Genomic DNA, 15012 nt, shown 5'->3' with positions numbered 1-15012 from the left:
AACTGTCCTGCTGCCTGCCCCCCCCAACTGTATCTACAGTCATGACAAGCTTTTTCCTGAGCTTTCAGCCAAATTACAAGGTGTTCATCACTGGATGGAGCATGTTCAGCTGTAGCCTCAGCTGATGAAGACTGTCACATGGCTGAAAGCTGAGGGAAAAACCCGTAAGCTCACATTGGGTTAAGATTTTCTTTTATATTTTTTTCAAAGATAAACAGTAAAGTTTCACAGTGAGTAGATGGTTCTAGTTTTCATCGTAGGACTACAGAACCAAACCACAGAGAAATGTCTTTCCTTTATAATTTGAATTAGTGAACAGGAGCAACGCTGTCGAACTCGAAGACAAAGAGAAACTTGATTCATTTCGTCAGAGAAAAATAGATTTATTGCACAAAGGTTGGTCTACTGAGATGAGCCTGAGTCTAAAGTGAGTTAAGATGCTTCAGGAATTATTTGAAGATGAATTCGTTGGTCATCCTGCTCAAAGCAGCTGATTCTGTCTGCTCCACCTCTACAGAGGAAACCACTGACTGCTGTTCATCTTTGCTTTCTTGCTGTGGTGAAGTTTCCTGGTAGAATAACCTCGTATCTGCTAACAAACCTCTGCAGGAGGGTCCGTGTTGTCTTATGAAGGAATATTCTGGTCATTTTCTGGGTCTGGGTCTCAGCCTGCTGGGAATAAATCCTGATGTTTGCTGCACCAGCTGAGCAACAGGACAAATGTCTGTGTTCACTTCAGACATTATTTATGCAAATCTGAACTTTGGAAAGCTTTCAGCGGCTTCTGCTGCGTCCATCGATGTCTCAAGTGTCCACAGTTTGAAGAATTGTTGAAAAACACCAGAATTTTCCTTTGAATCAGTTGTTGATTTGCAAAGTTTTCAGCTTGAGTCTGATCTTAAAAATATGAAATTACTTATTAAATGTCAGAATTGACCTTTTGGACACTTGTTCTTGCCTCTAATGAAATCAATCACACTCACAACAGCTCTTTTGGCAAGAGGAACTCAGATTATGCTCCCATGTGTTTTCTAAGTGATGCAGCACATTGTCTTTACAAAAATAGTTTTCACTCTCAGCACTTAGTCGTCATTTCCCTGACGGTCACTCCTCCTTACAGCTGACATCCCTCTGAACGTGTCCATTCGCTTGCCCTTTAGCCTTCGCCGCGTCTTCTCCGAGTTTTCCCTCTGCTTGAAGCTTCCGGATCAGGTCGTGGGGACCTTTGCCCATCAGGGCTGATGGGTGCCTGTAGGAGCCTCCCACGCGGTCCCACAGAGTGAAGTATTGGCCGTAGTTGTAGTCGAAGAAGAGGTGGTGGTCGGTGTGGTGAGCGGAGCCGTTGATGACGCTCGTCAGAGCATCGGGGACACGGTAGTCACCGTCGTGGATGGAGATGGTCCAAATGTTGACGAAAATGTACAGAGCCAAGTAAAGGACCTTGTGGAGGGGGAAGAGGAACGGGTAGATGTGGTACGGGAGTCCTTGCATGAAGCCGTCCACTGGGTGGAAGGCGTGGCTGGCAAAGGGCGTGGGGATCTTCCATATGTGGTGTGGTTTGTGAAACAGCTGTTAGGGACAAAGAACACTGAGGTCAGACCGAGACAGAGACAGAGACTGCTTTCTCTAAAAATGACTTTGAGACGTTCTCTTCACTAATAAAACCAAAACCATGTGCATGATGAGAGACCACGAGCAATTATCTCTTCAGGAACCAACAAATAATCAGATTGATCATCATATTGGCAGTGTCAAAAATGAAAGTGTTTTAGACCAAAATCTCAGACCAGAACCTCGCTTGTGCTCACCTTGTAAATAAGCTTATGATGCAGGAAGCGATGAATCCAGTAGATGCACATGTCAGTGAAAAACAGGAAGGAGATCATACTTAGGAAGAGCCCGGGCCAACCTGAAAGCACAGAGACCACGTCACCTCCAACACCTTCAAGCCTAACGACAGAACGACCGGACGGCGATCAACGTACCCAGCGGAGATTCGCTGACATTATCATACAGTTTGCTGTAACCCCGAACCTCGGCGAAAAACAAGGCCACCGTGGGAATGCTGATCCAGGGAAGAGACGTCATGGCGTACTTGATCTCCCTCTGAACCTGATTCTGAGGAGGGAAAATCAAAATTTCAAACCAATTAAACTAATGAGACAGAATGTGTTCATACAGCTTTTTAGAGTCAAGTTCAAGCACTTTCAAGGCACCTAACCCAAACATTTTCCAGGCTCTCAAAGCCTTCACAGCACATTAAAATTCAGAACGTGAAAAATAAAGCTCTTCATATTAACTTTAATCTGTTCATGATTATCTGAAGCCTGCAGAGACCAAACAAATGACAACGAGATTGTTTTGTTTGAAATGTTAGAAGTTTTTGGAGTACATGGACTCCAAACACCAAACAAAGTGCTTTTTTCCACCTTTGGCCAGGTGTGCAGAGGCTATGACAGCAGGCTTCACCCTGCGTTTGACAAGAGAGCGTAAAAGTGAAGCACACAGAGATCTTTCTAACACTAAAGGCTTCATAACAACACAAACATAACGTTTGTCAGACACTGACGGGTGACCAGTCATATAAACGACTGTAAACACAACAGGATGCAATGTAAAAGTCTTTTCAGCCTGTTAGTCAGAGCAGACAGACTTTAATTCAATCCTCGCCATCACTGAGCGTAACGAGCTTCAGAAAGGTGTTACTCATGACGTGACTGCAGCAGGTTGTGTTTCATCCTGCAGGTGTTCAGGTGCGTGCGTCCACCTCATGTCGATGCAAAGTTCAGCTGATTGCTTCGCCTTCAGTTATGCCAACAGTCACTTTATTACTCACTTATTAACCTGATCAGAACATGAGACTCTGTACCTCTAAGAAGTGTGGGTGTTTCTTCAGGTTGTGGTCAAAGATGAGGTAGTAGCTGATGGCCCCCAGGCCCAGGTACAGGACAGCGGCCCCCAGGTTCGTCAGCACCAGCAGGCTGATGATCTGCCGCAGGGCGCCGTCCTCAGGCCACGACGCCGGGTACACGTACGGCGTGAGGACGTAGTAATCGGCAACGTTCAGCACAAGATCCATGTTTGAATCTGTCGATGGAAACAAGGCGCAGAGAGAAACTCAAAGAGGTGAAGCAAACTGCATTTCTCAGACTTCACAGGTGTGAAACACCTGGAAACGAATGATTGACAGGACGCTGAACACAGCTGGAGTCAGCTGAAGCTCAAAGCTCTGCAGGAAGTCCAAGAGGTGGAGCTTCATTAAGAACTGTTTAGTAAAGTTTGTGTTTCTGGAGCTGAGACAGCCGAAAACTTTTCCCTCAAACTCAGAGCGAGTGGCTGATGGACAGCATCGAAAGAGCTTCACAAGGACCTTATCTGGACATGTTTTCATAGGATGAGAGAAAGTTTCAGCCATGATTCTTAAATCATGAAAGTAATTAATGAACACTGTGAAAGTACAGCTGAACATTTCACTGTTATCAAAACATACAGTTTAAAGTACACAAAGAATTAGTACACAGAGCATACTGACAGTACTGCACAAAGAATTCTTTTTGATGAGTGGATGAATGTGTGATACATGACAGCATGAACCACGCGGTGCACGTTTTCAACGTTAATTCCGCGAAAATTGCTGGAAAATGATCGAGATGTCACATTTACGTAACTTCTTCATCGACCATTAACGTAACGTGACACAACTTCATGAGAACGTGAACAATTTGATGCATTAAAAACGCCAAAAGCTGCATCACGTGGTCACATTAGTGAACAGGTGAGTCGATTTGTTGAAATACATTTAAATCGATAAGGTGAAATAACGCTTTACCTTCTGTGTGTTGCTCCTGTTCCAGCTCAGCAGAGCAGCGACGCGCACTGAACAATAGGCGGCAACCACTCACTGCTGGTTTACATATGACGTCACAGAAAGGGCATCCAATGAGCGCGTAGTTTTTCATCACGGCAGGGTTGTTGTTCATTCTGATTGGCCGATTGGAGGATCTGATCATGGTGGTGCAGATAAGACGCGCTGATCGATAGACGGACACTTTATTTACGAGCCGCGGGGCGGAAATTTAATGTGAGAGCAGCTGATTAATGCAAAAATAAAAGGAAATAAATGTCAAATTAAATGCATGGAATGATTAAAAGCTGGGCTGCACTTTGCCAAACGTCGCAGAGAATATAACTGACCAGTTTGAGCCCAGCATGACCAGCAGGCCCTCAGTCCACCGTCAGGGATGATTCAGTGGAAAAGGGGAGATGTAGTTCAGCATCACTCACTCATCACTCTGTAATGCCGAATTTTCCCAAACATGTCATTTAATGGAAAACGCACTAAATCAAGTTATGTGGGTAAATAATTTTGGAAAATTAGAGAGACAAATATTAATTTGCAAGATTTTGAATGAAGTTTGGTTTACAAGTCCACTGGACTTTGACACGTGCAGCACAGATTTGTTGTTGCTGTTAGTTGTATCTTTGGCAGCATTTTCAGCCACATAATTTAAACTATATTTTAACTTTAAATTAAATAAAAGCCCACACTGAACAGCTTGGTTTCAGTGGCAGAGATGACCAGTTGCTTCCTTTCTGCTGTCAAACAGAGACTCATTCAGCCACTAGGTGTCGCTAGTGCTCTGAGATATGAGAGGGGGTCTGCTCTGCCTCTGACAGACTGATGGACTGCAGGCACTGTGTTGTTATTATAGTGATACCGCTGGAGGTAGTGAATAAAAACATACATAAATTCAATATTAGACACGGTGTAATCTCTCATATTAGTCTACAGGGATATTATGGGAATATTAGAGCAGAGAAAAGGTCATAACCCTTTGTAAACTCTGTAATTGTATTTGTTTAAAGGTTTCTAAGAGGACATAGTCTCTGCTTTGTCCAGCAGTGGTGCATTTTGTCCACATCTACATGTCAATGAGCCCTCAGCAGACCTGTGAAATGACCTGGACCTTCTGTAGGAAAGTGATTTTGTCTCGTTAAAAGAATGCCGCTTGTTTTTCTGCTCTTGTTGCTTTCTTTCTTTATTCAGTTGTTTTCTCTCTCTCTTTACTTTTAAATAGAAGCCATTGCCAATTTTCTTTCTGATCAATTTTCATTCTGATGTTTATATTACCATCAGGGACTGCCAAACATGTTAAATGAAACTTCTTCTCCATCCACAGCCCTTAAATTACCACAGGCGACCCTCAATGAACGTTAAGTCCTGTAAATGAAAAGGTTTCGCTCCTCTGTTCACTTTCAGAGGTTATGTGAGCTCGGAGGACATCAGAAGTCATTGCCAGTTGGTCTATAATTTATTCTGTCTTTCAGGAACACCTTCAGCCTCCTGGGACACATTTATTTTTATAGGATGGAGAAGTTATTCACATGTACACAACTGACTGTAATTATGCCGTGAACGCCGTCACTCTGAACATCACTTCATGTTCTTTGCTCCTTATTTTTCATCTGTTTTGGCCCTTTGAACAGCAGATTAATGAATAACTGTATAATTAAGAAACATAATGTCACCTGGTGCAACTGTTGAAAGGTTCTTGGCCTTGACTGTTCATGACATAAATATTGAGTCTTTGAAGAAAGATTCAAGATTTACATGAAAAGTTAAGATAGAATAAAGAAATCATTTTTAAGTTATGCACATAATTCAGCCCTTTTCAAGCTGTGTTTGTGCCTAAATATTGTAAGATTCACCAAAAGTCGCTCATAGCAGCGGTGCTGCTGGTGCTGTGAAGCTACGCGGACACTTTGAGTGAACACATCGAGTAATTGAGACGTCCGCCTTTGAACACGATGCTGCCACTTCAGTGACATGAAGCTGAATGGAAATGAGTTACTGCTGCTCCAGGCGTGACGTTGACATCATCAAGCTTCACGCTGCCAGTCAAACTGGAGGTCACATGATCCACACAACAAAAAAGACATGCAGACATGGTAGCTGCTGTTTTACTCAGAATGTATTTTCACTTATTCAGATTTTCTGAAGCCATCATCTCCAAAGATTTATTGATTTACTCAGCTGACACCACAACATACAATAATGTTCAAGCACTGTAGCAACCAAAATCTTTGATTTTGAATGGACCGTTTTAAGTGATTTACTGTATTTTTGGTTTTGTGGTTATCAGGGCGGTCACATGCAGGCGTTAAAGGTGTCAAAGTGAGCTCAGCACATACTTTCAAACAAACCGTCTGATCCTGTTTCTGAATTTCCCTCCATTAGCATGACATGCAACACAGCTGCTGCGCCTCCAGCATCACGCTCCTCTCCGCTGCTCTGCTCGTGATGCTGGGAGGACAGCAGATGGACGCGAAGCTGGAAGCTGCATTAAATCATAAATACGACTTCTTCTGTTCATGCATATGTCCAACATTTGATTCCCTTATGTGACAAGTGATTTAATGATCGTAAATATAAAGACTTTTGTACACAGTGTGTGACAGTGTGCTTCTCGTCCACCTGCTCTCACACACTGATGGCAGCAGCTACCATCGAGGTGCTGACAGGAGGAGCTGGGAGTCAAACTTTGGCTGATTGAATCAGTGCTGAGAATCCAGTTTTATTCACAGACTGAAATCAACAGTTGTTCAATATCCCGTCTGTCTGAGTGAAGAAACCTGTTCTTTGAACTCGTGTGAGCTCGACTGGGAGCGTCTCTGTAGAGGAAAGTTAGTGTTAGAGTTGGAGCTCTCTGAAAGACTGCGAAGGCGTCTCCCTCTGAGTGCAGACACACATCAGCCAATCAGGCTGTCTGCAGAGAGGCGACCCTCATGCTGAGCCCCCGATAACCTGCTGCTCATCATCTCCTCAGTAGGCAACAAACGTGGAGGAGTCACTTCGGGAAATGTAATCAGAAACTGGAGAAACCTGTCACAACTGGAGACAGTGTGACTGCTCAGCTCCTTAAACCAACATTTATTTGATTATCTTGTCACTGGGTTGATGTGACTAAGATGAATTTGACCTTTCCAATGCACACTCCTCCACTCTCTATATATCATATATCTATATATAACTGTCAAGATTATGGTTGGAAATAAAGGAAGTTAACTGCCGAGATGTGCAGCCGTGCTGAAAAAACATTACTATGATATTTCTAGATAATACTTTAAACTTTTTTTTTGCAGCCTCTCTGATCGTGTGAGCGGTGGATTGATCGAGCTGCATGGACTTTCCCAGATCTCAGCTGTGACGTTGGTGAGTACGGCGTTATTATACAAGGTGGAAATAACGACCATTTTACAAAAATAAGACCAAAGCTCTAATAAAAAGAGAAGATCCTTTCATTTTACCCACGTGCCTTCATTAAGAACACTTCACAGGGCTTCCAGCTTCGTATAGTGTTGCACGTGCACACCCGGTGCTGCTGAGTGCAAACCAACTGACATCCACACGTTTCATATGAACGTTAGCTAGCCAGCGTCCAGGCCAGCACACACATATCACACCGTCCACAGTTCACTGAGAGAAAACAGAAAGGAAAAGACCTGCAAACACCACGGCACATAATCCTGCAGGATTCTTGGTCATCCTGGTCAAAAGACGGGTCAGAGCAGAGTATCCTGCATATAAAGCCAGCCAGCCGAGAGGAGCGCTCCCCCCCCCCCCCCCCCCCCCGTGCAGGCCACAGCTGCTGCTGTTCAGTCAGCGTGGGGCTGAGGCTGCATCTGCTCATAAATAACACCGTCTCATAAAATTTCATGAAATGAGAATTAACTCTGAAATGCAATTTATGTTGCATGAATTCTGCAAACATTACGTTCCTCCACCATGAATGGATTTATGTGACTAAAGCACAAATTGGAGGCCTATTTTCTGTTGACATACGAGATGTTCAGATAACAGCTTATGATTGTTGGAACTTTGCTTTAAAGCTGAACTAACAGCAGTTTTGATAACTAGAGGACACAAATACGGACAGAGAGTCATGATGTCCTCCTGTGGTCAGTGGAGTTAAACAACCCGGGCTATTTCTGTGCTGGAGACGTAAGGAGGAGGTTAGGATGGATGAAGGGCAGGACTTCAGAGACATCTGACATCAGAGACCAGGGTTTGAATCCTGAGTCCTGTTATTACCTGTGGTACTTTCATCAATATGCTTCAATCAGGAGAGACTTCACTAGGCCCCATCATGTCATCATATCTAAGGAGGTGGGGATGCTGTGCAGCTGAACATGAATATCCCTCCTGGTGAAGTCCAGATGCTGGTGGTGCTCAGAGGTAGGAGAGCTGAAGATCTGCACTGATGAGACGTGGAGCTGGACGTCTGCTGAGCTCAGAGAAGGGACACATGACGAAAACTGGAGGTGAACACAAGGAGGAGGATCACATCTGTCTGACACCGTGATGGATGTGAAGATGTGGGAGACTGAGGACACACGAGGCGGCTTTGAACCAGCGCTGTGGACTCGATACTTGGGAGTAATTTCGCCTGTTTTCTTTGAACAGTAAGGAGAGATGAATATCTTCATGCCTTCTGTTCAACCTTCTTCACTTTGATTTTAGTATCCAAATCTCCTGCTGATGACAAAAGAAAGAGAGGGGCAGCAGAGTAATGATATTTCAGCAGGAACAGTGTTGTACAGAACTGATAGTCCAGGACTTTTTGGATGCTTCATAAAAGGATAAAAGACTTTAAAATTTAAGGCGGCCGTCAGTGAAAACATATCTGTGTATTACCTTTTGATGAAGAGGAGCACAGTTTCAGGTGTGCAATGAAGAATTCAAAATATCCCTCAACAAAGGGAAGTTAAATTTCCTTCAGACAGAAATAATCCAGTTTATTAGGAGATCCAGGATTTCTTCCTGACAAAAGAACGGAGAGGACGCCCCCCCCCCCTTCAGCAAGAAATAATGTTTAAAAAGTGATTTCATGGGCTCCCATATTAATACAGTATATGAATGTGTCAGATCAGGTCATTTCCATGTATGAGTCCATGAATGCCTCATCAGTCCACATTCAGAGGGGCTGAACACGACTGCACTTGAAGGCATCATAAGGCCTCATCAGTGTTTTGGAGTATTTTCGGACTCTTATTAGCGAGTTCTTCGTTCATCCAGCGTTTGCACTGATGAGGTTTGGATCCTCAGACTGTCCACACACTGTTCAATCAAACAGCTTAAAACATATTAAAATGCAAATTGCCTTCTGGACACACCACGCTCCACCCACTCCACTTTGATGCTGAAAGTTCGCTCATCACACAGGTGGCATCTCCGTCTCTTTGAAGGCGTCTATTTGTAGCTCCTGCACATCCTGAGAGGTGCAGTCTGATGTAATTCTTCCTCAAAGGGCGGCAAAAGAAAATGCTTTTTGGAGGAGTTTCTCTGCCGCTTCGTTCGTTCTGCTTTGTGCTTCCCGGCGTCGAAGGCCAGTCTGCGGCCAAAACGTGTCGCCTTTTATTTTCACTCCAATTTGAACCGGCGAGGTAATAAAAACCTTTCCCTTCCCTTTTGTCAGGAACGCTGCTGTGGACTTCAGTCTTTTTATTACTTTTTAGATGTGTTGCCAACAAAATACCAACTGAAATGAGAAGAACCAAGAACAGAACAATGTTACTGCAGCGGTTTGTGCTTGAAGATGAAAACCACACGACCTCAGCGTGGTCTCTCATTTCGTCAAAGATCAAGGTCCTCACAGGTTACAGTGACCCAGGATGCCGTAGCAAGAGACAAAGCCCTTCCAATCTTCATATGAAACCCCATTAAAAAACTTAAGCAGCATGCTAACATTAGCATGTAGCTCTACCTGCTGCTTGCTGTGCAAGACAAACTGCGGCGGCCGTCCAACACGGCATCCTTTAATTTAGTCTTTAATCACCATGAACGACGGACTCTGGCCCCCGTGTCTGCTTCATTTTCATTTCTAAGCTGGTTTTGCGTGCTCATACAGAACTCGTCCTAACGCAGCTCGGTCTGCAGTGAAACTGAACGTGGTGAAAAAGCTCCAGAAGAGAGAAAACTGGTAGATCTGAACCTTCTGGAGAAACATCTTGTCTCTTTGTTTACTCTGCAGTCTCCGTTTGAGTGACGTCCACGTCCTGTTAGTGTAAAGCTGTTGAGTGTGTTGTTTACATGAAGCGTATTCTATGAAGATTATACAGTTAACAAGCAGTATGGAACGAGGGCGAGGGGTCGTCTTATGAAAGACAGTTTTTACAGCAATAGCCAGTTGATTCAATGGGCTCTCAGTGCAGCTGCTGTCATTGGGATGGAGTCTGCCTTTGTGAAATGGAAAATGAATGCTCGTCTCATTCACCCACACACTGAATGTTTGTGCAGCTACAATATGAGCTGCAACACAATGCTGTGACCTCACCATCGGGAACGTTGGTGGATCTGCTTTAAGGATGCTTAAGGACACGCAGACAAGTGGAGCTTCATTGGTCTGTTTTATTAAATTAATGTGACGCGTTTAATTTGTTTGGCTGCTCCTCAAGGTCTGTTTGCTGCCACCAGCGGCCGGTCCACATGTCTCTGAAGCGTCATTAAAATTCAGCTGCTGTTACCAGCTGTGACCAGAGGTGTCGCCAAATCCACCACGATGGAAATTTGATGCTAACTTTAAATGTGTAAAATTGCAGTTGTTCCACTTTGGTCTTTAACAGTTATAGTTTCAGAATGTATTTTCAGTCTCTGTGTTTTCTACGCACCATTTAACATTTTCATTTCCTTTTTAAAAAAATAAGAATTCATTAAGCCCTGCAGCAGCGTCTCTTCTGCTGATTCTGTTTTATTGAGTACGGCCGCTCGCCGCCTCATGCAGCTCCACATCTTCACTAAAGGCATTCACTTAAGAGTCACACAAAGCAGGAAAAAAACAAAGACAATGTGCAGCGCTACCACATTAAGCACCTGCTCTGTGTGTGATGTGTGCAGGTCAGCTTCTAACAAAAGGTCTTAAGATGAAATGGACTAATTTTGCTGTCATCGTGGCCTTTTCCCAGTTTTGCAGAGTGAAAGTTAGAGCCTTCTTTTGGTTAGATCTGTAATCACTATCCAATCCCCCTGGAGGAGAAAAAGAAATTTAATTTGACAAGGAGGTAATGAACCCGTGCAGCCATTATCTTAGATAACCCATTTGAGAGACTGGTTGAGCACTGATGAAAATTCTATTAAACATAGCTGGCTGATTTCTCTATTTTGTTCAGTGGCAGAAAAGCCTTTTTTACCCTTGCCAATTTACTTTGAACTCTCAGAGTTGCCAAGGATCATTATATCAAGGAGCTTCAAACACTCAGCCTTTACTTAATGATTCAAAGGCAACAACCCGCAGACTGTGGGCTAATAACCTCTGTGATGCACACACACGACACCTCGGCGAGCGCAGGGAACACTTTCACTTTTCGTTCCTCAGGAGTTCGAGGCTGAGCGGGATCTGCTCGGAGAACTTTTCTGGTGTCTTCGAACTTTCTCGTTTTCAAATCGACTTTGTTTCAGGTTGTTTTGGCCTTCGTTAAATGCTGACTCGACTTTAAGTTTGCTCTCCAGTAGACTTGTACGCTTCCTCCCTGTGGCCTATATTTAGAGCAGACTGCAGGCAGTTCAGTAACTGAAGCTCCTCGTGTCATCGCTTGATGCCCACAGCACACAGCAGAGGCCTCATATAGAGAGAAGGGCTGAATGCTAATGTGACAAAGCTTTCCCGTATGTGCAGGTCTGCTGTGGCCACCATAGACATGATCAGTGGACAAAAACAACCTGTGCCAGCCTTTTCTTTATTTAGGATAATAAACACATTCAAATTATTCTGCACACTCATATTCTGCAGGTGCATCATCAAGACTTACTACGTCAAAATGAAGAAAACACGTCTTATAAATTACTTGGTGCATATTGTTATTATTAATAGCAGTATTTTCAATGTTCATATCACTGTGAATTCTTGTCGTTTTCTGAGTAAGTCTGGTGATGTTCTCACTCTGAGCAGACTCTCTGGAAGGCTGCAGAAGGTCTGCTTGAGGCCTGTGGTGGTCTTGATAGACTGTGGATTTGGACAGGCCTCAGCACTCACAGACTTCCTGAGAAAGCACCTTGTGAAGTAATCTATTACTAAAAGTCTGGACCGTTGGATTCAGCTGACAAGTGTTGGAAGGTGTTTCACTGTGTGTCACGTGATCTCTGTGTTTGTGTAATGGCCTTTTGACCGTGTATGTCATTGTACGATACATACTGAATGAAGACACGTCCTCAAATGTCACGTCGAACTCAGTAATGATTCACTGGAGGCTGAACCATGTTGCACAGAGGCAGATCAGCACCTCGGCTCATCTTATATCTTATGTCCGTTCAGTCAGTACGTTTCCAGCGTACACAGTGCTGGGTGTGAGCTTTGCATACATACTTTGATGTGATGCAGAATTCAGCGTCTCGTATTACCTTTGATGAGACTCATTTGACAGTAAATGAAGCCTCATTTCGCACATTGGTGGCATCTCATTTGTTTTTCCTGTCTTTTTGATTCCCTCTTTACTTGTGTCTTAAGTGGGAAGATGTCAAAACGAGATGAGAAAAAAAACAGAAAAGAGAAATGTGGGAGGAGGATTTAAAGAAACACATTTAATGAATGAGACATAATTATTGGAATCAATGTCAGCGGCACAGCTGGATCATCTGCCAGCAGGCTGTGAAGCGCTCTGCAGCGTTTGTTTGTGCAGAGCGAGTGTTTGCACAGATAACGTGATGTCCAAACAGTCAGAGCGAGCGGTTACTGCTGCTGGTCAGATTAGCTTTAATTCACCTCCTCCTGCATGGAGAGACAGAGGCTGAAGCATGAGCCTCTACAGGAGCGTCTGCACATGTGCAACAAACCCGCTTTTAAGCTGCAATAAAGCTTTTCAATAAGCTTTGAAAAATGACTTTTCCTTTTTCCTCTAGTGCCACCATCAGGCCAGAGCTGCACTTTGTCCCTCAGCTGCTTCATGGCGCAAGCACGACAAGCTGTATGTTAGCAACTGTCAACATGCTAACACGCCAAACTAAAGATGGTGAACACGTTCAACATAATACCTGGGAAACATTAGCACGTTAGCATGCTGACGTTAGCTTAGCTTTAGCTAAAAGCAGCCTACAGCCTCACAGTCGTGTGTGTAGACCTCTGCCTCGAGGTTTCTTGATTCAGTGTATGTGAGCTCATGATAACTATAGTTCACTGAGTAATCTGAAGCTGGAGCACATGTACCGTATTTATAGAAGTAATACTTTATAATAAGATTACACAACACATGATTAAGTAATGATGACTCACAGTGATTTAATGCTTGAATTAATGCAGGAATTGCTGCTGCTCATCGTTCAGAAATAATCAAGTCAGTATGAGTTTATGTGATTAGTTAAGACATTTAATGGAGAACGCAGTTAATTTCTGTGATGCTAAATTAGCTTGAATCCAGGTACAGAGAAGAGACGTGTCAGAGCCATGCATCAGTCAGCAGCATGTCCTCACAGAGACATAAAGCTGTTTTTATCAAATGCACACAAAATGTTTCTGCACATTGCTTATAGAAAATGTAGGTGATTTTTTTTGTTTGAATAAAAACCCCCATTAAAGCAAACCTCTGATGATTCCACCATATTCATGACACCTAACCAAAGCACAAATATGATGTTTGTGAAGAACTTTCATCTGCTCACATGGCTGCTCAACCTTTTTAAACCTGAGATTAGACCTTGGCTCAGGGCCTCACAGCATGAATGTTCAAATTATGAAATGGAAAAATCTGAAGCCATGTGTGCTCCATTTAATATTTATCAGCTCCTGGATGCATGTCAGTATTTATTTGTTCCTCGCCTCCTTGTATATTCATGACATGAATAATGCCGTGTATGTTAATCAGATGGCGGACCAAGAGCAGAGTCTCAAAGCATCCTTCTGGAAAATCAATCATCTGCACGGCCTCCTCAGCATCAACCGACTCTGCTGCTCCCCGGACGAGATCACAGCTGAGGAGTGCAGCGTCTCCTCTTTACATATTGCTGGACTAACCACAGGCACTGATTAGCAGCATCCCTCCCCCCTGATAGATGCTTTGTGCCTGATTTTAATGAACTGCTTTGCATTAGTGAGCCCCTCTCTCCTCCCTGTACACTTGCCTCTACTTGCTCTCTCGCAGTCTGGCAAACCAGGGCAGAGCTCCTGTGAAAAAAAAAAAGAGAAGAAGAATTCAGTCAACACATCTATCAGTAAGCAGCCGGCCAGGCGCACTCTGAGCCAAGACAGAAATATTGACAAAATGTCTGCTAGCCATCTTATTATCTTGCCCAGGGTTGCAGTTGGCAAAATAGCACATGCTGGAGGCAGCGGCGGCGGTGGTGGAAGGGTGTCTCCATGTGTGTGTTCTGCGGGTAGAAAGAAGCCAATGTTTGTAGAGCTTGCAACCCCGACACCCTGTTGTTGTACTGCTGAGCTTTGAGTGCTGCCCCATCATCTGTGGTATTAGTGTTTCTGGCTGCGATCGAGAGATTGAAGCAGATACCAAATGAGAACACATCTGATAATGAATGATTCACTCACTACATTTCTGCTCTCGCTATGAGCTGATGGTATATAGCTGTGGCAACGTGAGCCAGACACCAGTTCCTCACACCAGTTGCTCATCTGAGACTACGTCCAAGAAATTTAATGGAATGAGCCTCAAACGGCGTCGTTAAAGGACCAGACGGGACCAGAACCAGGAACCAGCTTGACCCTGAGGAGGGGGCACAGCAGAGGAAAGGCCGATTCATCCAATGGGAGTCTTACTTTGAGAGCAGCGGCCGTTGTTTCTATCGATGATGGTGGTGTTGAAGTGGTTGGTGGCTGAAGTTCGATCGGTCAGAATAAAATGCTCTTACGATCAGTTTTCATCTTAACTAGCACTTGAGCAGAAAAGCAGGTAAAAGTATTTATTTCTAAACCTTTGCTGTGGAAATGATCTCTCAGTCTGAACTGGCAGGAAGTGGTTCCCCTGCTGGTCATTTGGGGTATTGCAGGCTCATCAGGCTCTTGTTGCCTTAAT

General features: G+C 43.9%; 1 protein-coding gene across 1 annotated transcript; it reads right to left on the bottom strand.

The window, feature by feature from the left end:
* Positions 1–655: 655 nt before the first annotated feature.
* Positions 656–3883, bottom strand: sc5d (sterol-C5-desaturase). The gene is made up of 5 exons (XM_076749638.1): positions 3830–3883; positions 2870–3087; positions 1986–2118; positions 1809–1909; positions 656–1569 (listed from the first exon to the last, which is right to left on the bottom strand). The coding sequence occupies exons 2-5, from the start codon at positions 3077–3079 to the stop codon at positions 1105–1107; spliced, it is 909 nt and encodes a 302-aa protein (XP_076605753.1). The 5' UTR covers positions 3080–3087; positions 3830–3883; the 3' UTR covers positions 656–1104.
* Between the last annotated feature and the right edge of the window lie 11129 nt (positions 3884–15012).

Source organism: Chaetodon auriga, chromosome 15 (assembly GCF_051107435.1).
Source record: "Chaetodon auriga isolate fChaAug3 chromosome 15, fChaAug3.hap1, whole genome shotgun sequence".
In the NCBI taxonomy this organism is placed as follows: Eukaryota; Metazoa; Chordata; class Actinopteri; order Chaetodontiformes; family Chaetodontidae; genus Chaetodon; species Chaetodon auriga.
Note: the sequence above shows the minus strand (reverse complement) of the source record. Positions and strands in the feature narration are given on the sequence as shown.

Bases quoted from the DNA above. Each gene is read 5' to 3' on its own strand.
- sc5d (XM_076749638.1), bottom strand. From the start codon at position 3,079: ATGGATCTTGTGCTGAACGTTGCCGATTACTACGTCCTCACGCCGTAC. The intron at 2,119-2,869 runs GTACAGAGTCTC...TTCCCTCCTCAG, and splicing joins AACACCCACACTTCTTAGAG to AATCAGGTTCAGAGGGAGAT. The intron at 1,570-1,808 runs GTGAGCACAAGC...TGTCCCTAACAG, and splicing joins ATCATAAGCTTATTTACAAG to CTGTTTCACAAACCACACCA.